Source organism: Dendrobates tinctorius, unplaced genomic scaffold, assembly GCF_039654945.1.
Source record: "Dendrobates tinctorius isolate UK_male_01 unplaced genomic scaffold, ASM3965494v1 ptg000035l, whole genome shotgun sequence".
Classification (NCBI taxonomy): domain Eukaryota; kingdom Metazoa; phylum Chordata; class Amphibia; order Anura; family Dendrobatidae; genus Dendrobates; species Dendrobates tinctorius.
The window spans coordinates 51,390,463-51,414,894 of NW_027361703.1; the positions used below are offsets into that span (position 1 = coordinate 51,390,463).

At 40.4% G+C, this 24,432-nt stretch overlaps 1 protein-coding gene across 2 annotated transcripts in view; it reads right to left on the bottom strand.

The window, feature by feature from the left end:
* The window catches only part of TAFA5 (TAFA chemokine like family member 5), an 881,362-nt gene that overhangs the window by 145,537 nt on the left and 711,393 nt on the right, over positions 1-24,432 (bottom strand). Inside the window, exons 3-4 of one of the 2 annotated variants that reach the window (XM_073573489.1) lie at positions 16,962-17,089; positions 15,999-16,239 (exon numbers count right to left, since the gene is read on the bottom strand). In XM_073573489.1, the coding sequence (XP_073429590.1) occupies positions 16,057-16,239; positions 16,962-17,089 (311 nt within the window). In that variant the 3' untranslated portion in view covers positions 15,999-16,056. Of the gene's footprint in view, positions 1-15,998; positions 16,240-16,961; positions 17,090-24,432 lie in introns of those variants that run through there. The other variant, XM_073573490.1, reaches the window with a different exon arrangement.

Genomic DNA, 24,432 nt, shown 5'->3' on the forward strand with positions numbered 1-24,432 from the left:
GCCAAAGCTAACAGACAATACTCTATACTTATCCATCTAGACCTGTCCTCTGCTTTTGACACAGTTAACCACTGCCTCCTACTACAGATCCTCTCCTCCTTTGGCATCGAAGACCTCACCCTATCCTGGATTTTCTCATACCTTTTCAACTGCACATTCAGTGTCTCTCACTCCCACACTACCTCCTCATCCCACCCTCTCTCTGTTGGAGTCCCCCAAGGCTCTGTTCTTGGACTCCTACTCTTCTCAATCTATACACTTGGCCTGGGACAACTCATAAAGTCCCATGGATTTCAGTACCACCCTTATGCTGATGACACTCAGGTCTACATCTCTGGCCCAGACATCACCTCTCTGCTGTCCAGAATCTCAGAGTGTCTATTAGCCATATCCTCCTTCTTCTTCTCTCACTTCCTCAAACTCAATGTGGACAAATCCTAACTCATCATCTTTTTTTTCATCTCACAGAACTTCCTTATCTAACATATCTATTACAATTAACAACACCACACTACCACCGTACCGGAAGTCCACTGCCTCGGAGTAACCCTTGATTCTGCCCTGTCCTTTAAACCACACATCCAAGCTCTTTCCACCTCCAGCTCAAAAATATTTCCAGAATCCATCCTTTCCTCAACCCTCAATCTACTAAAATGCTTGTGCATGCCCTCATCATCTCCCACCTCGACTACTGCAACATCCTTTTCTGTGGCCTCCCTGCTAACACCCTCTCACCTCTCCAGTCCATCCTTAACTCTCCTGCCTAACTAATTCATCTCTCTCCTTGCTACTCCTCCACTTTTCCCCTCTGCAAATCTCTTCACTGGCTCCCATTCCCTCAGCATATCCAGTTCAAATTACTAATACTGACCTACAAGGCCATATGTAACTGTCTCCTCCATATATCTCTAAACTAATCTCCCAATATCTTCCCTCACATAATCTCTGGTTCTTCCAAAACCTCCGTCTCTCCTCCACACTTTTTCGCTCCTCACTCAACTGCCTCCAAAACTTCTCCCCAATACCCTCCATCCTCTGGAATTGCCCCAACACGTCCGACTATCAACCACATTCGGATCCTTCAGATGGAACCTGAAAACCCACCTCTTCAGGAAAGCTTACAGCCTGTAATGACCTCGCTGTCTCCTCACCACTAAAGAAGCTACCACCTCACCAACACCGGAGCTGCTGCAATCCCCCAACCTACTGTCTCTTTCCCCACCATCCTGTAGAATGCAAGCCCGCAAGGGCAGGGCCATCTCCCCTCTGTATCATTCTGTGATTGTTAGTTTTTTTTACTGTAAGTGATATCTGTAATTTGTATGTAACCCCTTTTCATGTACAGCACCAGGGAATCAATGGTGCTATATAAATAAATAATAATAATAATAATAATAATAAATATAAGATATAAAGCAAAAATAAAACTCATATTGACTTCACTAACTCACCCTCGGGCCACCTCCACTGCTATCTCCATCGCATTCGATCTTTGGCCTAGTGCTCACTCTATACCAGGACTTCAAGCAGCGATTAGGCCCCAAAGTCCACTGAAAATTAGTTTTACGCCAAATAAATATTATTGAATTTTCCTGCCAAATTTGAGCAAATCCAGCAAAAAAATTTTTGTCAGACTCACTCATCTCTATTTACGATGCCTAGGCTAAATATTTATTAACCCCTTATTGACCGCTGATACGCCTTTTCAAGGCGGTAGTTAAGGGTACTTAAACCACAGCGCCATTAATTCACGGTGCTGTGGAAAAAAGTGTATAGTGCCTCCCAGAGTCGAATTTTCACCAGGGTCTCGGCTGCCAGGGGTAGCCGAGACCCCATAGAGCATGATTTAAATACACAGTAATCTCCAGTGAACTCAGGCAGGAAGGTAGTTTTAAAAAATATTCCTTTATTTCTTTTTGTTAAAAGAGCATGTTACAGGTAGTGGATACCCCAGTGGATGGTAAAAAATCCAACACGTTTCAACTCAAAGGAGTCTTAATCATGGATTACAAATTCTGACAAAATGTGACATTTTAAAAGTCTCCAGAAAGGAGTGAGGAGGTGGTAGGCAATGCCCTCATTAGCATGATTAATTGATGTTTCTAATTGTCCACACCCAACCTCCTGGTTGAAGACAAGTGGAAAAGAGAGAGAAAGAAAAAAAAACAACCTCTCAAAATTATTTACTTTGCATGCAATACCAAAAAAGATTAACATTAAAAGAATATATATAAGAGGACTATACACACCTATTTCTAAACAGTCAAATACATGCTTGACACAGCAAAAGCAATTATTTTGGCGATATTATCTTACTTGTACTGCATGATCAAATCTTGTCTTGTGTTCAGACCTGTTGGGACTCTTGTACATAATTTAAATATCCAGTAAGATTCCCGATTGAGGGTTTTTCTCTGAAAATTTCCACCTCTTACAGATTTTTTTTATTTTTTCTATGCCTATAAATCTGAAATGGGTGAGGTCTCGGTTATGGCAATTAATGAAATGCTTGGACACTGCAGAGATATTCAGTGCATCAGGATTAGTAGTGTCGGATAGATGTCTTCTAATGCGTTTCTTTAAGGAAGTAATAGTGCAACCTACATACTGAACATCATATTCCATGCACTGAATTAAATACTGTATATGACACCGGGAGTATTACAGTTTATAAAACCATGAATGGGATAAGAATTTCCAGTTTGTACCAATGTGAAAGACTTACTTTTAAGTGCATAAGAACAAGAGATGGACGCTAAAGGGTAAGATGAAACATTTTTTTCATAGAGAACATGATTTGGGTTGGTTTTACTGACCCCGCTTTTGCAATCGCCGTTATTGACCGTATAACAGCGACCACAAAAAAAGCCGAAATTTTGCATTTACTGTCTCTCTTCTCTGATGTGATCGCACATCCGAGGAGAGAGAAATAGAGTCCCCAATCCCCCGGTACCTCCCGGTGGTCCTTGGGCCATCCTGCATCTTCCGGTGGGCGCTGCCATCTTTGTCCAGGAAGAAAATGGCAGGCCATGAGCAGTGCACCCACTGAATCTGCCGGCTGGCAGATTCCATTCATTCATTCAATGTACATTTTGATCACTGTGATAAGCCCTATCAAAGTGATCAAAATAAAAATAGTAAATAATCCCCCCTTTATCACCCCCTTAGTTAGGGAGATATAATGAAATAAAGAAAATATATTTATTTTCATTTTTTCAATAGGGTTAGGGTTAGGGTTAGAATTAGAGTTAGGGTTAGAATTAGGGTTAGAATTAGAGTTAGGGTTGGCATTAGGGTCAGGGTTAGAATTAGGGCTAGGGTTGGGATTAGAGTTAGGATTAGGGTTGGGATTAGAATTAGTGCTGGGGTTATGGTTAGGGGTGTGTTGGGGTTACGTTTGGAGCTAGAATTGAGGGGTTTCCACTACCACTATTTAGGCACATCAGGGGGTTTCCAAACACGACATGGCACCACCATTGATTCCAGAAAATTTGGCGTTAAAAAGTCAAATGGTGCTCCCTCCCTTCCGGGCCCAGACGTGTGCCCAAACAGTGGTTTACCCGAACATATAGGGCATCAGCGTACTCAAGACAAATTGCACACCAACTTTGAGGGTCTAATTTCTCCCATTACCCTTGGGAAAATAAAAAAATTGAGGGCTAAAAAAATCACTTTTGTGGAAAAAAAAATATTTTCACGGCTCTGCATTATAAACTTCTGTGAAGCACTTGGGGGTTCAAAGTGCTCACCACACATCTAGATAATCTTCTAGGTGGGTCTAGTTTTCAAAATGGGGTCACTTGTGGGAGGTTTCCACTGTTTAGGCACATCAGGGGCTCTGCAAATGCAACATGATGCCTGCAGAACATTCCATCAAAGTCTACATTTCAAAGTAGCGCTCCTCCCTTCTGAGTTCTCTCATGCACCCAAACAGTGGTTCCCCCCACATATGGGGTATCAGAGTACTCAGGACAAATTGCACAAGTTTTGTGGTCCAATTTCTCCTGTTACCCATGGGAAAATAAAAGATAATGGGTTTAAAAATCATTTTTGAGGAAAAAAAATGATTTCTTATTTTCACAGCTCTGCGTTTATAAACTTCTGTGAAGCACTTGGGGGTTTAAAGTGCTCACCACACATCTAGATAAGCTCCTTGGGGGTCTAGTTTCCAAAATGGGTTCACTTGTGGGGGGTTTCTACTGTTTAGGCACATCAGGGGCTCTGCAAACGCAACATGACACCCGCAGAACATTCCATCAAAGTCTGCATCCCTAAATATCTCTCCTTCCCTTCCAAGTTCTCCCATGTGCCCAAACAGTGGTTCCCCGCCAGATATGGGGTATCAGTGTACTCAGGAGAAATTGCACAACAACTTTTGTGGTCCAATTTCTCCTGTTAGCCTTATGAAAATAAAAAATAGAGGGTTTAAATATCATTTTTGAGGAAAAAAATTGATTTTTTATTTTCACTGCTGTGCGTTATAAACTTCTGTGAATCACTTGGGGGTTCAAAGTGCTCACCACACATCTAGATAAGCTCCTTATGGGGTCTAGTTTCCAAAATGCTGTCACTTGTGTGGGTTTTTCACTGTTTAGGCACAGCAGGGGCTCTCCAAACGCAGCATGGCGTCCAATCTCAATTCCAGCCAATTCTGCAAAAGTCAAACAACGCTCCTTCCATTCCAAGCCATGCTGTGTGCCCAAACAGTGGTTTACCCCAACATTTGGGGTATCGGAGTATTCAGGAGAAATGGCACAACAAATTTTGTGGTTTGTTTTCTCTTTTTACACTTGAGAAAATAAGAAAAATGGTTCTGAATAAAATGTTTGTAAAAAAAAAGTTAATTGTTAATTTTTTGTTGCTTTTGCCTGCATTCTTCACCAATTGTAAGGATTTGTACTCACTTAGGTGCAGCAGGAGGAAAAACAGGAGGCGTGCTTCTTTAAAAGAGTCTGTGTGGGTTTATTTGCTCCATAAACCCAAAAGCAACAACACAAGGTAACCGGCCTTCACAGCAGGCCAAAGCAACACAAAACAGTCCTTAGCTCGCCTTTGTTCCCTCAGGTCCTGTGAGCACACAGGCTAGGGCAATGTCCAGCCCGGAGGCTCCGTCTTGAGCCATACACACAGGAGGCCTTCTTCCTCTCGAGTCACAAGCTATGTGCTAAACCACAGCCTCCATTATGTAGGCTGTAACCACACCCACAGGTGAGGTATGGATGACATGGGCTGGTCACATGCTCATGACCTCACTGCAGGTCCTGAAACACCTGCAGGTCCTGAAGGAAAACGGGGGTACAGTCAGCACCCTCACCCAGAGGTGAGGTAATATGGGTAGCCAGACCCTCCCATCTCTCATAGCTATCCACAACCCGGACCCAGGTGCACTAAACGACATATTAGTGCTCATGTGAACTACAGACAAAATACTCCAGGTTTCGTAGCAGGGAGCATCCATCCCTGTGACATATACCTCCCATTAACCACGCAACCACCAGTCACACCACAATATATACTAATTCATGTCCCATAGCCTTGTCATTTTTCCTTAGTTATTTGTATTTTTGAGACTACCCCATTACACATTGCCTTCAATTTAATAGATTCACAGTTTGCACCAGACAGAAGAGACCTCTCTGATGCAAATGGAAAACAGGTTTCTATGTCTTAGGGTCCCATTCAAATATCATTGCTTAGATATGTATGTGAAAAAATCGTACCGTCTCACCAGTGTGTCATTAATGTGTCATCCGTGTCGCTGTTTATACCATCAATGTATCATCTGTGTATCCGTTTTTACCATCTGTGTGTCATCCTCATGTCTGGTTTACCATCAGTGTGCCATCCGTGTGTCATCCATGTGTCCATTTTTAACATCAGCGTGTGATCAGTGTATCATCAGTGTGCCCATTTTTACCATCAGTGTGTCATCCATGTGTCCATTTTTACAATCAGTGTGTCCATTTTTACCATCAGCATGTGATCAGTGTGCCATCAGTGTGTCCATTTTTACCATCAATGTGTCATCAATGTGTCATCAATCTGTCTGTGTTATCATTAGTGTGTCATCTGTGTGTTCGTTTTTACCATCTCTGTGTCATCAGTGTGTCCGTTTTTAAACTCTGTGTGTCATCAGTAGACATGTATTCCTGTGTTTTGCATGGACACAGAGTCTATGAAAAACATGGACATGTGAGCAACAACATAGATTATAATGGGCATGTGTGGTATCCGTAAAAAGAAATGGATTCAGCACGTACATGTAACATGGCCGCCTGAATGAGGCCTTATAATATAGGGTGGGTCTGAGCTTTCAGATTGTTACCCATAAACAATTAGGAATCTTCCTATCAATTTGTTAATAAATGTATAAATTGGGAAAAGAAAATCTCTTTAATATTATGGATCATGCTCCACCAAAAAGAAAAAAAAGGGCTTGATGAGTAAAAATGCCAGCATCTGGGATCTATATCCTAGAGATGATGCATTTTACTGTACAGCTACACGGATATCATCTGCTGTCCACAGTACTTCTTCAGCTCTGTGTGACATGAACTGATGCATGTATAAAGCAATAAATATATGCAGGGCAGCAGAGCGTGTCCACAAAGATGTATACCACACAATGCACAGATGGGAGAGTGGAGCTAGCTTCCACACCCTGAGAATCCAAAAACTGATTTCCACCATTGAGCCACCAGTTGCCTGCCACTGGTTGACAGATTACCATTAACTAAGCAGCGGTGAATACTTTGGTATTGATAACCCTTGGCTCTGCTTGTTGACGTAACAATATTTGAAGACTTTTTTCTCTTTTCTGTCCTGTTGAATGGCCTTGACAACAGAAAAAAAAATATTACAATTAGGAAATAACATGACTAACGCATAGATTATTTCCTGTAAGAAGACAGATTTACTGACTTCAGGCTTGTTATTTTTCTTAAAGATATTATGATAATGCTTCTGTCACTGTAAGGGTATGTTCAGGGTCAGCACTAGAGGATATCCAAGCTTCTTTTGCTTTAATAAATCTACAAATATGCTGTAGTTATAAAAAAAACACAAAGTATTCCAAATTTGCGGACGTTTGTGGTGCTGTTTTGCAGAAAATCTACTCATTTCTTAATAGGTAAGAAAAGCAGCTACTTTTACCATATGTTGTGAGCATGAATGATCAAGCATGACAGGAGGCAGGGGAAGAAGCAGATGTTGGGAAACAATCCAAAATATTGTAGAAATACTGCTTAACATATTTCTAGTTATTTTTCTTTTTTCCTAAATAAAATTGAAAGCCATATCATTAATGACCTTCTATTGGAAGCTCTATACGCGCAAAACTATTTCCATTTATACAAGTCACAACAATTAATCCATGTAATATCCCAGAATTAGTGATGGGCAAACACGAGCGGTAAAGTTCGGGGTCCGTACCGAACACCTAGTGTCCATACATGTACCCCAAACATGGACTTCTTCAAGAAGTCTTTGTTACTGTTCAAGTTCCGCAGCCCAAATATCAGGTGTTTCCCACGCTGTCATCTGATAGCAGCAAGACCAGGTGTATGATGATGAGAGTATTTGCCAGCCAGCACCTGTGTAGCAAATAGATAAAAGAAAAAATAGTATGCGTTCCCCTCTATTTTTGACAACCAGCGCAGGCAAAGCTGACAGCTGAAGCACTGCAGCCCTTAGCTGTCAGCGTTATCTTGAATTGGTTATCAAAAATAAAGGGGTCCCCAAGCCATTTTTTCTCTTATTTATTTATTGCACAGGTGCCGGCTGGTAAATACTCTCATAATCGTATACCTGGTCTTGCTGCTTAAAATTATTTAAATAAATATTTTTAAAAAATCGTGTCCCATCTATTTTTGACAACCAGGAAAACTAAAGCAGACAACTGGGGGCTCTCCCAGCCTGTAAAAGGAGCCCGCAGCCTCCCAAAAATAGGCACAACCATTAGATGTCCAAATTCTGACACTGCCCAGCTCTTACCACCTGACCTACAGTACTGCAGTGGCAAGTGGGGTAATAGTTGTGAGGTTGATGTCATCTTTGTAATGTCAGCTGACATCAAGCCCAAAAGTTAGTAATGGAGAATCATCTATAAGACACCCATTATTAACCCCATAGTAAGGTTGTAATAAAGGCACAGAAAGAATAAAGTCCTTAATTTGAAATAAAACTCCCCACCATCTTTTACCCATTTATTTAAAAAAATTAAAAATAATAAAACACCATATTCCTTACCAGAACAACGAGAAATAATCCATATCTGTCCATGACAACATGGACATGGACTCTCGTCAGCTGATGCCTGAGACTGGCGGCAACCTTTTTACTGTCAGTCACAGCTGCTGATGCTCACACGCTGTCATCTGTATGACAGTGTGGAAACTGCAGCACTCTGACTGGCAGTAACAACTTTACCGCTGATTATAGCCGATTTTCTCATACTGTCACAAAGATGACAGAGTAGGAAAACACATGATGATTCCTTCACTTGAATCAGGTAAGTGTTCAGGTACCGTTCTGGTACCTGAACCAAAGTTTTTAAAAATGTTTGGTTGAATCCGCCTGACTTGAACATCCCTGGGTTCGCACATCTCTATCCAGAATTCAAATCTATGCAATCAAAGAACCAACATTATTAATGTTCCTGTAGGCATCAGGATTTGGATGAAGAGATTACTGAATAATACTGTACATAATGCTGGCTATTATCTTTGAAGCATGCACATGCTCTGATATAATGGTAAGGTTTTGTTCTGAGGAAGAGGTCCTGCAGGGCCTCGAAACACGATGACTGTTAACCTGTTTGAAATAAAGCTTGAAGAATATTGTCTGGCCTCCATCTTTATGAGCAGCACAGATTTGGACTCATACACCCCTGTTTCACCATTATCCTCGTCTTTGGTCTTGTGTCCAGCAGCAGCTGATTGATGCTTTTCACATGTTGCTTAGTTGCAACAAAACAAGGTGAGCCCCATGTTTTTAACCAGTTAAGACCCTATTTGCACTTTTTTTGGCTCTCCAGATTTCTACTTCTATTATCACTGTAAAAGGGGAGTTCTTTGATGAATTTAAGGTTTAATATATATTCTTGACTATGTCACAGGTTTCTTTACTTCTTGTTTCCATATGTGTACCTTCATAGGGCCATCCCTTATTCCATAGCATCTGCTCTATGTGTACATACAGTAAGTATACATGCAAAAATTTGTAGTGCTATAGGTTAATTACATGTAGTCTAGTTATTAGAGATGAGCGAGTATACTTGTTGCTCGGGTTTCCTCGAGCATGCTCGGGTGGTCTCCAGTAGTGTTGAGCATTCCGATACCGCAAGTATCGGGTATCGGCCGATACTTGCTGTATCGGAATTCCGATACCGACTTCCGATATTTTTTCAATATCGGAATTCGGCATCGGAATCGGAAGTTCAGTTGATTGACGGCCTGACGTCATCATGATGCGCGGTGTGTGCGCATCATGATGCGCCGTCATTTCGGGCCTTCCGGGGGTCTCTGCCGGCCTGCCGGGGGGCTGTGCCGGCCTGCCGGGGGGCTGTGTGGACTGCCCGGGGTCTGTACCGGCCTGCCGGGGGGCTGTGCCGGCCTGCCGGGGGGCTGTGCACCCTGTGGGGGTCTGTACCGGCCTGCCGGGGGGCTGTGCCGGCCTGCCGGGGGGCTGTGCACCCTGTGGGGGTCTGTGCAAGCATCGTCCGATGGGACTACAAGTCCCATCGGGCGATGCCTGCTACCATGACAGTGATTGACACATTAGCCAATGATGGGACAGTAGTAGTCCCATCATCCGGCTAATGTGTTAAATGTAAAAAAAAAAAAAAAAAAAAAAAATACTACATACATACTACATGCTACATACATACTACATATATACTACATACATGCTACATACATACTACATGCATGCTACATACATACTACATATATACTACATACATACTACATATATACTACATACATACTACATACATACTACATGCATGCTACATATATACTACATGCATGCTACATATATACTACATGCTACATACATACCACATACATACTACATGCATGCTACATATATACTACATGCTACATACATACCACATACATACTACATACATGCTACATATATACTACATGCTACATACATACCACATACATACTACATACATGCTACATACATACTACATACATGCTACATACATACTACATGCATGCTACATACATACTACATGCTACATACATGCTACATATATACTACATGCATGCTACATACATACTACATATATACTACATGCATGCTACATACATACTACATGCTACATGCATGCTACATACATACTACATACATACTACATACATACCACATATATACTACATACATACAATACATTCATACAATACATACATAGACATACAGTACATATAACATAGAGTAACATACTTACCAATACTTGTCACATTGTTCCCCGAAGCCATTGTCTTTCCGGAATAAATATTAACATAACAAACCACAAAAATACTCACCCACGATCCGAAGCAGTCCACGAGTGTGTCCCACGACGATCTTGGGTAGAGAACTGCAGCATCAGATGATGCTGCCGTTCTCTACGGGCTGCAGGAATCCAATGACGGAAGGTAGGTATCCTTCCGCACTGTATTCCTCCGCCACTTAAAAAAAAAAAAGTCCCTAGTCTCACTTTATGCCATTGCTGCGTGGGAAATTCCCACACAGCAATGGCATAAAGTGAGACTAGGGACTTTTTTTTTTTTTAAGTGGCGGAGGAATACAGTGCGGAAGGATACCTACCTTCCGTCATTGGATTCCTGCAGCCCGTAGAGAACGGCAGCAACAGCTGATGCTGCAGTTCTCTACCCAAGATCGTCGTGGGACACACTCGTGGACTGCTTCGGATCGTGGGTGAGTATTTTTGTGGTTTGTTATGTTAATATTTATTCCGTAGACGACAATGGCTTCGGGGAACAATGTGACAAGTATTGGTAAGTATGTTACTCTATGTTATATGTACTGTATGTCTATGTATGTATTGTATGAATGTATTGTATGTATGTAGTATATATGTGGTATGTATGTAGCATGTAGTATGTATGTAGTATGTATGTAGCATGCATGTAGCATGCAGTATGTATGTAGCATGCATGTAGTATATATGTAGTATGTATGTAGCATGCATGTAGTATATATGTAGCATGTATGTGGTATGTATGTAGCATGTAGTATGTATGTAGCATGCATGTAGTATGTATGTAGCATGTATGTAGTATATATGTGGTATGTATGTAGCATGTAGTATGTATGTAGCATGCATGTAGTATATATGTAGTATGTATGTAGCATGCATGTAGTATATATGTAGCATGTATGTGGTATGTATGTAGCATGTAGTATGTATGTAGCATGCATGTAGTATGTATGTAGCATGTATGTAGTATATATGTAGTATGTATGTAGTATGTATGTAGCATGTAGTATGTATGTAGCATGCATGTAGTATATATGTAGTATGTATGTAGCATGCATGTAGTATATATGTAGTATGTATGTGGTATGTATGTAGCATGTAGTATGTATGTAGCATGCATGTAGTATATATGTAGTATGTATGTTGCATGTAGTATGAATGTAGCATGTATGTAGTATGTAGTATGAATGTAGCATGTATGTAGTATGCATGTTGTATGTATGTAGCATGTATGTAGTATATATGTAGTATGTATGTAGTATGTATGTAGCATGTAGTATGTATGTAGCATGCATGTAGTATATATGTAGTATGTATGTAGCATGCATGTAGTATATATGTAGTATGTATGTGGTATGTATGTAGCATGTAGTATGTATGTAGCATGTATGTAGTATGTAGTATGTATGTTGCATGTAGTATGAATGTAGCATGTATGTAGTATGTAGTATGAATGTAGCATGTATGTAGCATGCATGTAGTATGTATGTAGCATGTATGTAGTATATATGTAGTATGTATGTAGTATGTATGTAGCATGTAGTATGTATGTAGCATGCATGTAGTATATATGTAGTATGTATGTAGCATGCATGTAGTATATATGTAGTATGTATGTGGTATGTATGTAGCATGTAGTATGTATGTAGCATGCATGTAGTATATATGTAGTATGTATGTTGCATGTAGTATGAATGTAGCATGTATGTAGTATGTAGTATGAATGTAGCATGTATGTAGTATGCATGTTGTATGTATGTAGCATGTAATTTTTTTTTTTTTTTACATTTAACACATTAGCCGGATGATGGGACTACTACTGTCCCATCATTGGCTAATGTGTCAATCACTGTCATGGTAGCAGGCATCGCCCGATGGGACTTGTAGTCCCATCGGACGATGCCTGCACAGACCCCCGGAGCCTGCACAGCCCCCCGGCAGGCCGGCACAGCCCCCCGGCAGGCCGGCACAGCCCCCCGGCAGGCCGGTACAGCCCCCCGGAGCCTGCACAGACCACCGGCAGGCCGGCACAGACCACCGGAGCCTGCACAGACCCCCTGGCAGGCCGGCACAGCCCCCCGAAAGGCCCGTACAGACCCCAGAGAGGCTGTACAAGGGCAGGAAAGGGTTTTTCTTATTCCGATACCGGAAGTCCCATAGACTTGAATGGGACTTCCGGTATCGGAATCGGCGATACCGATACTTTTTTTAAAGATCGGCCGATACCATCCGATACGATACTTTGAAGTATCGGATGGTATCGCTCAACTCTAGTCTCCAGGTATTTGGAAGTGCTCAGAGATTTAGTTTCTGTCACCACAGCTACATGATTTGACAACCTGAATACATGTGTGGCATGCCTGTTTGTTTTTCATCATCAGCACTATGGCACTTTACAAGTTTAGTCCCCGGATGATTGTACTTGGATGAAACGCGTCGGAACATCGCCTTAGGGAAAGTGCAGGGCATGCGTTGTTAGGGTCAGCTGTGGACTGCCCTTGTTAGGGCAGGAGTCTGGGGTTGAGCCAATATTAGGTGTTAGGGATGTGACAGGGTATTGTCTCCCCCTATTGTATCCTCCAGTTGGATTGAACAGAGGATCCTCCCGGACTCCTGACCCATCCATCCATTTGGTGAGATCGTTACTCTTTTATTATTTTTATTCTCACCTGACTGTCAATTTTTGGTCCTTGGTGACCTTTTTTGCTAAAACTGCATGATTCTTCTATATATATATATGCAAATGGGTTATGGCATTTATGGGAAAAGTGATCTCAATTGCTGTACCCTATAGATGTTTTTGTACACCCATATAGAAATTTCTGGGTGACCATCTATATTCCTGTATTCAGGCTTGGCTTTTTCTCTTTTTTAAGTGAAGGTCTATATGCTTGACAAGCAGCTGCATGCTGCGTTTTATTCTCACAGGGTGACACATGATTAGTACTTTTAATTGACTTATTAAAGGTTATATTTTATATTTCACCTATTGCTTTATATTATAACATTTTTTGGTGAGACTTATGTCAGTTGTTTTGGAAACTGTCTAGTGCTTTATTCAGAATTTCAGGGAAGAAAAAAAATTTCCAACATGTTGAAAAGTATCCATGTTATGATGATAACATGGATACTTTTCAACATGTTGGAAATTTTTTTTCTTCCCTGAAATTCTGCAAATTGGCTCCTCTCCAGAAGGCAGAACATGTTCTCTCTTTTTTTTCTAATATTAAATATTGTAGATAAGGAGAAGTTTACAATATCAGTGCTTACACCAGTTAAATGGAATCTGTCACCAGGTTTTTTGCCCCCCATCTGACAACAGCATGAGGTAGGGGCAGAGATCCTGAATCCTAGGATGTGTCACTTTGTGGGTTGTTTGCTGTCATTTTGATGAAATCATTGATTTATTTGCTGCAGATCTAGCAGTCATCTAAATGTTGAGATCTGTATAACTCCGCCCACACCACTGATTGGCTGATTTCTGCCCATGTACAGAGAAAGCTGCCAATCAGTGCTGTGGGTGTGGTTGGACTACCTGGCAGCAGGTCTACTAGTCCTCTAGTGATAATCTCTTGCTGATAAAACAGTGGTTCTATAAAACGGCACAAGTAGTCCTGCAAATGATTGAAGTTTTTGTCTCTACACTATGCAGCTCTCAGATTAAGGGGCAAAAAATATTCCCTTTAACAATACCAGCCCCACAAGTATGTTCAGTTGTTGGTGTAACCTTTGCATTGATAAGTGTGTAATGTAAAGATTATATGACATGGGAATGTTATACCATTGTGTACTTAGTAAAGGAATGTAAAATTGCACATTAAGAACTTTTATGTTTCATCAGCGTTACACTGAATGCAATACAAAAACAGTTTAATCTCCAGGAAAACCTAATTTAATTTCTAGCTCAGATAGCATGTAATTGTGCTAATAGAGAGGAGTGTTTTGTTGCCTTATCTGTAAATAAAGTCTATTAAGAAATGCTCTTCCCTGGTTGAGAGTGGATCTTTGGTTTATTTTACTAGCTAAGCAAGGAAATCTGTGTCAGAGTGATTACACCTTTTATCCACTGCGAGTTCTCTCTTTAGGTTTCTGATACTCTTTAATTTCCCACTTCAGCTAATTTAGCAATAAAATTACAGAGGTTTAGTGAGGTTAGCTACCAAGGAAGTGGAGCATGAATGTTCTTTTAAGTTGAATTCAACAAAATCGCATAATCTAAAAGAAAGAATTCATTAAATAACAATTAAGCAGAAATGGATCATTGACAAAATATATACAGTTTGATACTAAAATTAATTTATTTTCTCAACGGTATAGAACATTTGGTAATGCAACAAATAGGATTGGATTTCTAAGGTTCATTTAATCTGTCTTAATTGAGATACAGATAGCAAATGATTGATCATAAAACATGATGGGAATATTGAGATGGTAGACATTTTGTTATACATGCTTTAGTGCTGACTTTGCCCCTTAAACAAGTAATACTGAAATTATGAATGATTCCCTATTTTCAAGAAAAATGATAACGAATCTGGTTTATTTTGTTTAGATCATGATCAAAACCAATGAAGCGATTCAGAAAAACTTAGGCCTCCACCGATCACTGGAAAGACAGCCGAAATATATGCAGGTTGTGAAGCCAGAGCTCACCGGACGTGCCTCACATGAAGCAAAGTACAGATATAATAGAAAATCTATGACTATAAATCACTTGTGCAACATAATTTACTTGTGATGCTCATATGTAGACTTCAGACACACGCTACCGTTAGGTTTCATTGTACTGAGCCATGGGGACGTCAAATGCCACCATATGATGAGCCATGTAGTATGTGAGATATATGAGATATATTCCTTTATAGTACATAATTAAATTGTAAAGACATATAACTATATGGAGGCATGATGGGAGCCCAGAAAAGTCCATAGGTATCCTATTTCAGCTCTGTGAAACCTGGACGTTGTGTGCTCAATGTCTTACCTTGTAATACACGTTTTATGGTGGAATGCTCTGTACATGTTTCTTCTTTTCAGTGTAGACATAAACTAGTTAAATGTATGCCGAAAGAACATTTCTTTTTGCCTTGAAAGCATTTGAAAGTGTAGAGTTTGTAGATATTTTCTTAACGTATAAATAGCAAAAAACTACTAATCCTATACTATAGAGTACATCAAAACTAACACAGCTCTAGGGGCAATAGGGGGATGACAAAGCAAAAATAGCCAAATATGTAGACTTAAAAAACTCACACCATGAGCGAGTTAAGATCACTTCAATTCTAGAAGCATGGGTTTTAATTAAAAATAAGCAAAGATATTTGAGTGGAATTAAATTCTACTCAAATACTGCAAAAATCCACTTTCATCGAAATGCACACTTTTTGTAATTTGCTTCCCCGTGGACTTAACAAAGTGGTGGTTGACCAGCTATGTTGGTGAACATAAAACAGACATCAAGAGGCTAAAAAAAAATACTCCCCTTACCACTCGCCTCTCTAGTCCCTTTGCTCTGCATTGTCTCCCAACTGGTCATCAGCGCTTCTTCTTATGCTTGGGTCTCTTCACGCCAGGCCAGAACTAGACCAGGACTTTTGGCTATGATGAAGTCTGGGGATACAGCGCTCACACTGGTGATAAGAAACTGCTCTGAGGACCGGATGGATGATGGTGAAGAGTGGACAATCCAGAGAGGTGAAGTAATTTTTTTTTCTACATCTTATCCTTATTATGTTTCTGGGTGGGGTCTGGAGAGGGAAATTTTATTTACATAGAATAACTTTGCTAAAAATTCAAATTTCCTGGAAAATCCACACAATTTGGCAAATTTGACAAAATTTTGTCAGATTTGCTCACCTCTAGTTTTAATTTCAAAATTCCTGGATTATGACAATAGTTCAGCCAGAATACTTTTAGTGCGGAATCATTTAATTCACTGATATGTGCATGTTTTGTGTTCATAAATGTTTGCTCAATTTAGTTTATTAACATATATAGACCCCAATTATTCCTTAAATTCTTTCATTTTAGTTAAATCTACTGTGATTATTCTGGTAAAGGAAGAGTCAGACGGCCACATAACTCGGACATGGATTGCATTGCGATGCTCAGACTGCCCGTCAGCTCCTGACCCAAGCGTAACAGCTACATAAAAATATATGCTGTCTCACTTGGGTAGGGAGAGCTGCCGGCCAGTCTGAGCATTGTGATGCAATTCTCGTTCGAGTTTTAGGCCATCTAACTTTTCTCTAACATGTATGTATCACAAAGATACAAAGCATATTCTATAACTATAGCTTCTAATAGGCGCTTGTTTTTTCAATTGAAAAAATGTTCAAAAACATAAGATCCATATATATATATATATATATATATACCATGTTAGGTTGAAGAAGGTAAACAAAAGAGCCATTCTTATTTGATATATAACTGATGTAATATTTAAACACATATAACACTTTCTACTTACCGTAGTTGTCTTTATTCGTCCACCTGGTTGCGTACAAGTCCAACCTGACTTATTGATTAATAAATCACAACCTTCTCCTTCTAAACATGGGAGCATTTCACACCACTGTTTCGTTCTTATAATACGCGCTGTAAACAGAAAAGGAGATAAAACCACACGGATAAATATTTTGCGCCTCTGAGATTTTACATGTCCATGTTATCATTGTCCTTTGTGATAACTAGTTCAATGAAAAATGGGTCAACGACTTATCCTAGTTAAATAACAATTAACAAATAAAAAATATTGTGACATAATAATGCTAAATTAGAGATCCTTGTCTTAGTACATGAATGTTTCATTAAAAGGTAAATATAGCATGAGCTTAGTATCAGAACTTGACTAAGGTGGAAAAGTGCTATAATCAGTCCAGATATAGATTTCCTTGATTTCAATGGAACACACAAGCTACATTATGTTAACGGGGTTGTCCACTACTGCGACATTAGGGGTGAATTCTTAGTATAGGTCATATATATCAGATTGGTGGAGGTCTGACACTAGGCACCCCTGTTTGTCAACTTTTGCCAGCTATGGCAGTGACCAGATGTAAACCATGTCAAAATAGAACAGCATAGCTCCAGATACTGATTAGTGGCTGCAGCTCAGCTTCGATTCAACATTACCATTCATCTCCATTCAATGTTTACAACCGGTCAGAATCGATAACAACCCATTGTTAAGGGTACAGGGTGTCAGACCTCAAAAATCTGATATTGACAACCTATCCTAACGTTATGTAATCAATATTACAGGATTTGACAACTTCTTTATGGCTCTCTGACAACAGATGACTACACATAGTGAGCAGGGCAATATCATTGTTATTTAGAAAACTATATGCAGAATGAAGAAAGAAGAAGAAAGAAATTATCTCAGTGACAGTGATATTTTTATAGTTGTATCCTTATTTTTTATCTTAAATAGACATTTGAACATCATTCAAAAGGTCCAGAGCCAAGAACTGCCTTACATGAACTAGTGGTGAAAACCACTAAGCAATGGCCAGTTATTTCACTGGCAATTAGGGAACATATGGCTGAACTCTACTTACTCTGGCAATACCAGGTGCTTGCTAGGGGTGTCAGAAGCTAAATTCTCTGTGATCCATCATTCTCCAGATCAGTTTCAGTATAGAAAAGGATTTTTCCAGAGATAATCCTTTTCAACATGAAATTAATTACTTAAATAATTGCGTGTTTAGGCTTTGACCAATGTTATATGATGTGGACTGATGTTATCTGTAGGTGACACCTTTCATTGGTGACTGATCAGTTACTGGGAGCCAGCGATAACCCTATTGTAACTGATACTTCTCCTCACACCACAATTAATTTCCAGAAAGTAAGAGCTCTATAGGGTGCTTAAAACCCTTTCAGTTCCTTGTATTCTGCCACAACATTCTAACTAAAGAGTCTTTGCAATTAATGACCTTGATAACATTCTCTATAGAGTTATAGATTTTTGTTCCATATCCAATCCCCTGGAAAGGCCTTTTAATTTTTACTGTGCTATGACCCTTGCCTTATTATTGTTTCCCACTATAAAATAAGATACACAATATCACCTTGATAAATCTTATGTATAATATTATGTGTCTGCAGAAAAAATGAGCTTCTACTGATGATCCCTGTCAGAAGTGATTTAATATCTCTGACGTCTGTAGGCACAATATATCTTCTGCCTTTAACACCACTAGAGATGAGCGACTTTGCCTTTTTTCGGGTCGAGTCGGGTTTCATGAAACCCGACTTTCGCAAAAGTCAGGTCGAACGCAATCGGCCGATTATCATGAAAAGTCGAAGGCCGACTGAAACACGAAACGAAACCCAATGCAAGTCAATGGGGAAGAATAGTCGGCAGTGAGTGGAGGACAGGAAACACACCTACAGTGCCCATTTTTATGCCAAAAACATTAATTCTTATTACTTAAGCTTGTCAACCTTAATTTACTTTATAATAATAGTTAGGCATTGAAAACTGGGGGTTATTTGGCTAAAGTTGTGGGGGGTAGGGCTGGCTCCAGATTTTCATGGGCCCAGGGCCAAAGAGTGTCACTGGGCTCCTTTAACACATGCCACAATTCATGATCCTCTGATACGGCAGAGAAATAGCGGTATAGTACAATGAAAAATACTTCACTTCTTACATCATATGACTGATATCCATTTTAAATTCTCCAATAGCTCCAAAAATGGACAGTATATTACTCCATACAGTATTATGGCCACCGCATAGTGCGCTATACAGAGTAATGAGGCCCATATATTTCTCCATACAGAATCATTGGTCCCATATAATGTTTGATACAGTACATGATGAGCTCCACATAATGCTGCAGTATATGTTGGTCCCCATGGATGAAGCTCCACTGTCTTATGGGCCCAAATAATGCTCCATATATAATGGGCCCCATTTCTAATGCTCCAGTGTATAATGGGCCCTGTAAATGCTGCTCCAGTGTCTGATGTCCCCCATTTGGAAAGCTCCAGGATATGATGAGCCTCACAGATGATGCTCTAGTGTACGATTGGTCCAAATAATGTTCCATATATAATCTGCCCCATTTACAATTCTCCAGTATATGATGGGCCCCATGGATGATGCTCCAGTGTCTTATGGGCCCAAATAATGCTCCATACATAATGGGCCCCATTTCTAGTGCTCCAGTGTATAATGGGCCCTGTAAATGCTGCTCCAGTGTCTGATGTCCACCTTTGGAATGCTCCAGTGTATGGTGGGCCCCATATATCATTCTCCAGAGTATAGTGCTCCCTAAAAATTGCTCCCAACCTTTAAAACAATTAAATAAGTCTCCTTGCTAGGGAATCCCTGTACTCTGGACTCCTCATCATCCCCATCTTCCATCTCTCTGCACTTGGACTGTTTAGGCAGAGGGTGTACAGACGTGATGTCATCGCTCTCTCTGACCAGAATGTAACTGTCAGGAAACGCGGAAGACGTCATGGCGGTGGAGCAGGGAGAGGTAAGTATTTCAACTTTGCAAATGCTGTGATCCTGAGCAAGCAGGGGGCCCACTCGTTGGCGACAGCACTGGCACAGGGCCCCTCATAGTACGGCGGTGTGTCTGATGGCAGGTGGAGGGCCCTCCCACCGGCAGAGACACTTTTGTTTACTATGAGGGGCCCTGTGCCAGTGCCGTCGCCCATGAGTATGCCCCCCACCTGCTCAAGGAACCAGCACTTTCATCTGCACCTTTCTCTTTGTCACTGTGTAAGGTGGTATAGTATGCGGGAAGGGGCACCTGAGTTTCATCAGGGTCAGATTCTGGCTCAGTACACTGCGAGGACAATGTAGTGCTCTGAGTGAATGTACCAGGAGAAAAATCTAGCAGTGGCTGTGCATCAGTGCACTCCATGTCAGATTCATCTTGGATCGGGGAATTCACGATTTCACTTGATAACCCAGGCATGGTATGTGAAAAGAGCTCCATGGAGTAATCTGTAGTGTGGCCTGCCGCATCCTTCACTTTTGGTAGAGGTGAAGGGCACAAGGAAAGGTGTTGTTCCTGACCAGGAGCCTTCACTGATGACTCAGTGCTTTTATTTTTTGAAACTTCAGAAGAGGAGGCGATAGAGCTGGAGGCTGTGTCAGCAATGTTAGCCAAAACATGTTCCTGAAGCTCCGGCTTTAAAAGTGGTTTACCTACTCCCAGAAAAGGGAGCCTTCGAGGCCTTGTGGAGCCAGACGATGATGCAGGCTCAACACCTCCTGCCTTAGGTGCTATTGTGCTTTTACCACTACCAGCTGATGCACCACCACCATCAGTACCAGCTGGCAACCCCCACCCACTTCCACTGCCTCTTCCACCATACTTTCTCATTTTTGGGAAAATGTACCCAAAATACCACCAGCTATATGGTACTGTAAAACAAGGTACAAGGTGTATATAATATTGGGGAGAATTTGAATCTCCCTAGAGATTTTAGGAGGCTGAACAATTATCTCAGGCCCACTATAGATTACACCTCAATTTAACAGGCTGAAATTGGCTGGTGTATGACAAGGTACAAGGTGTATATAGTATTGGGAAGAATTTGAATCTCCCTAGAGATTTTAGGAGGCTGAACTATTATCTCAGGCCCACTATAGATTAAACCTCAATTTAACAGGCTGAAATTGGCTGGTGTATGACAAGGTACAAGGTGTATATAGTATTGGAGAGAATTTGAATCTCCCTAGAGATTTTAGGAGGCTGAACAATTATCTCAGGCCCACTATAGATTACACCTCAATTTAACAGGCTGAAATAGGCTGGTGTATGAGAAGGTACAAGGTGTATATAGTATTGGGGAGAATTTGAATCTCCCTAGAGATTTTAGGAGGCTGACAATGATGCTCTCAGTCCAAGTATGGCAGCAGGCAGCCTAATAAGCAGGACTGCTGCACACAAAAGTGTGGAAAAATGAACGCTTGGTAACTGCAGAAAAGAGGAAGAAAAGTATTTTTGCTTTTAAAAAAGCAGTTTGCACAGCAGTGTGCAAACAGCAATGCAGCTATCAGGGAGCTTTATAAGGCAGCCTAATAACCAACAGAGCTGATGAACAAAAATATATCCTCCCCTGTCACTGCACACAAAATGTTGTGTTGTACAGTGAAAATCACTACCAGCAGAAGCAGTTTTTTTTTTCTTCTTCCCTTCCTAACACTCTCCTTTATTCAAAATCAGCAGCAGCAACCTCTCCCTATGCTAAGATCAGCAGAAGTAAGATGGCAGTTGGCATGCACGCCCTTTTATAGCCCCTGTGACGCCACACAAAGCAAGTCAATCACTTGTATGCCCTTCTCAAAGATGGTGTTGACCACTGCCCATGTCATCGCGTTGCCCACAGTGTGCGTCCTCCATCATTGGCTGAAAAAGGGTACTGGAAGCATCATTTGAAACGCAACTTTGGCGCTCTGGTCGCCGACATCATGGCCAACCTCACGCTATGGTCGGGTTTCGTTTCATGAAACCCGACTTTAGCGAAAGTCGGCGACTTATGAATTTGGCCGACCCGTTTCGCTCAACTCTAAACACCACCTATTAATAAACACACAACAGAGGCCAAACTTAATATTATTGACCCAGAGCATCAACCTTGACACATATTATCTGGAAACATAACTATATTAATGTACATAAATATAAAATAAGCACTACAACTCTTAACTCCGAAAGTGCACAATCTATTCCTGACTCAGTGCAACGGGCACCCATCTTCTCTCTACTGCTCCTAGGCTCATGTCTCTTGCATCAAGTTTGAATTTCGAAAAATTTCAAATCATAGTCAAAAAAAATTCCCAAAAATGTGTTATTACTATAGCAAAAATGCAATAGTATTTACAAGGTTCCAGAAACTAATACATAAACAGAATGCAGCAGGCTCCCTTAATAAAGATTGAGGTACCACAGGTACAACATACTGATAAAACAGCCATTTACAACCAACCAGTTAATCAAGGGGGTGATTGCTTAGTATTAGAATTGCCAACAGATGAGGCTTGAAATAAAGCGCAAGTCACAAACATGCAAAGCACAGTGCCCAGCCAACAGCCTGTTACATACTCATACTACTAGATCAGGTAGGCATCCCGACAATCAGTGCATCACAGAGGTGCTGACTACTAGTTTGCAAGGTCACCATTGATGGGCCTGGCTGCACCCTGTATAAAATGTGGCAAAAAATATAAATATGAGGTATTGGTCAATATTTTGTCCAAAATGAGCAAGCTCACAACCCATGTCAAGGATCCTCACTGTCTTGCGAGTCCCTATAGATGTATGTATGTGTAAAATGAGGACTACAGGTCTCAACTGTCAAAGTGCACAATCTTGCAGCAGGCAAACCATCTTCTCACCACTGCTCATAGGCACTTGTCTCTTGTGCCTAGCTTCAAATTCGGTTCTGTAGATCTAAATCTCTAATATATGTCATTACAAAAATAATATTCTGTAACCCAAATAACTGTAGGAACAATAAAGGTTAAATATAGGATATTGTAGATTATTACACATTTCCAAACATTGATTTTAAATGCAATTATTATCTTGTATATTGTGTTACCAATGTACAATAATATTTCTGAGAGTTTATAAACTTCATACACATTTTATTTCACTTACGACTTGATATTAGCAGTTTTAAAGCCAATTAATTCTCCATATGGTGACAGATTTCACTCGAGTCCTTTGACCATCTTGCTTTCTACTTTAACTGGTGTTATCAAAATATGTGTTTGGATAGCTCTGAACACTGCATTTGCTGATCATTCATTCATACAGTCACCAACTGCCAAAGCCATGGTAAATCTCCCAAGTGGGAGTAAGCATATTTTTTTTACAAGAAAAAGTGAGATAAACCTTGTCCGTCAGCCATAAATTTGTCCAGACTTATCCTCCTCGTAAGAAATGACTGATTAAAACACAGAAGAACCTTTAAAGAATCCTACTCGCTATATCTACAAAAAAGGAATTAGGAAGATTGCGTTTCACTGGCGACAGCTGAACGGTGAATATTAAACCCCGGATAGCAACGGTGGGCTTTTTAAGGATGGAATTAAAAATATAATTCTTTCCAGTTTAAATATATATTACCTCGGCTTTACTACAGTACCTCTAGAGGGAATTCTAAAACAACACAAATGAATCGATGTATTTTGCAAGCAGCAAATTGAGAGCAGTAATTATGCTGCGATAGCCCTTGAGCCCCAAGGATTCATTTACTTTACGAGACAACAAAGAAACATTACTTTATATCATTTTGCTCTCAGAGTTCTTATGTTACCTTTTACGTTTTTATCGTATCATTACATTGTTTGGTGACCTGTCACGCTAACATATAAACTATCTATTCACTTATTTTAACAACAACAGCTTGGGTTTAATTTTTCTTCCGCAGTCTGTATGTTACTACAAGCAAATCTTCCTCACATTCATTTTGTACTGAAATCGAAGCACCCAGCATTCCAAAAAAAGAAAATTGTTTCCATATATTCATGGTGCTGTACACAGACTTTTATAGTTTGTTCAAGCAGGCTCAATATCCCACAGTGCTGAACACTGGAGAGGCGATGAAATCTTGCCATGTGCATGCAAATCAGCACATCGAGAGCTTACTCTTTGGCTACAGAATTCTTTGTAGAGACCACCTAACGGCCACATCTTGCTGCCTCATACATATACTATCCAACCGCAAGTCATAGCGCATTCTTCAAAAGACGCTTGTGCCTGCCTACAGGGACTGTTTACCATGATGTTCTTCCAAACCCCTTTCTGCCTCAAAACATTTGAGAGAAACCTGATGTACATGTTTTGTAGTATACCAATTTGACAAAACTGTAAAATAAAATGTTAAATCGACAGATTATTAGACGTATCACTGGGCTAAGCTTGTTACACGCACAGATTAACCAAATGACACATTGTACG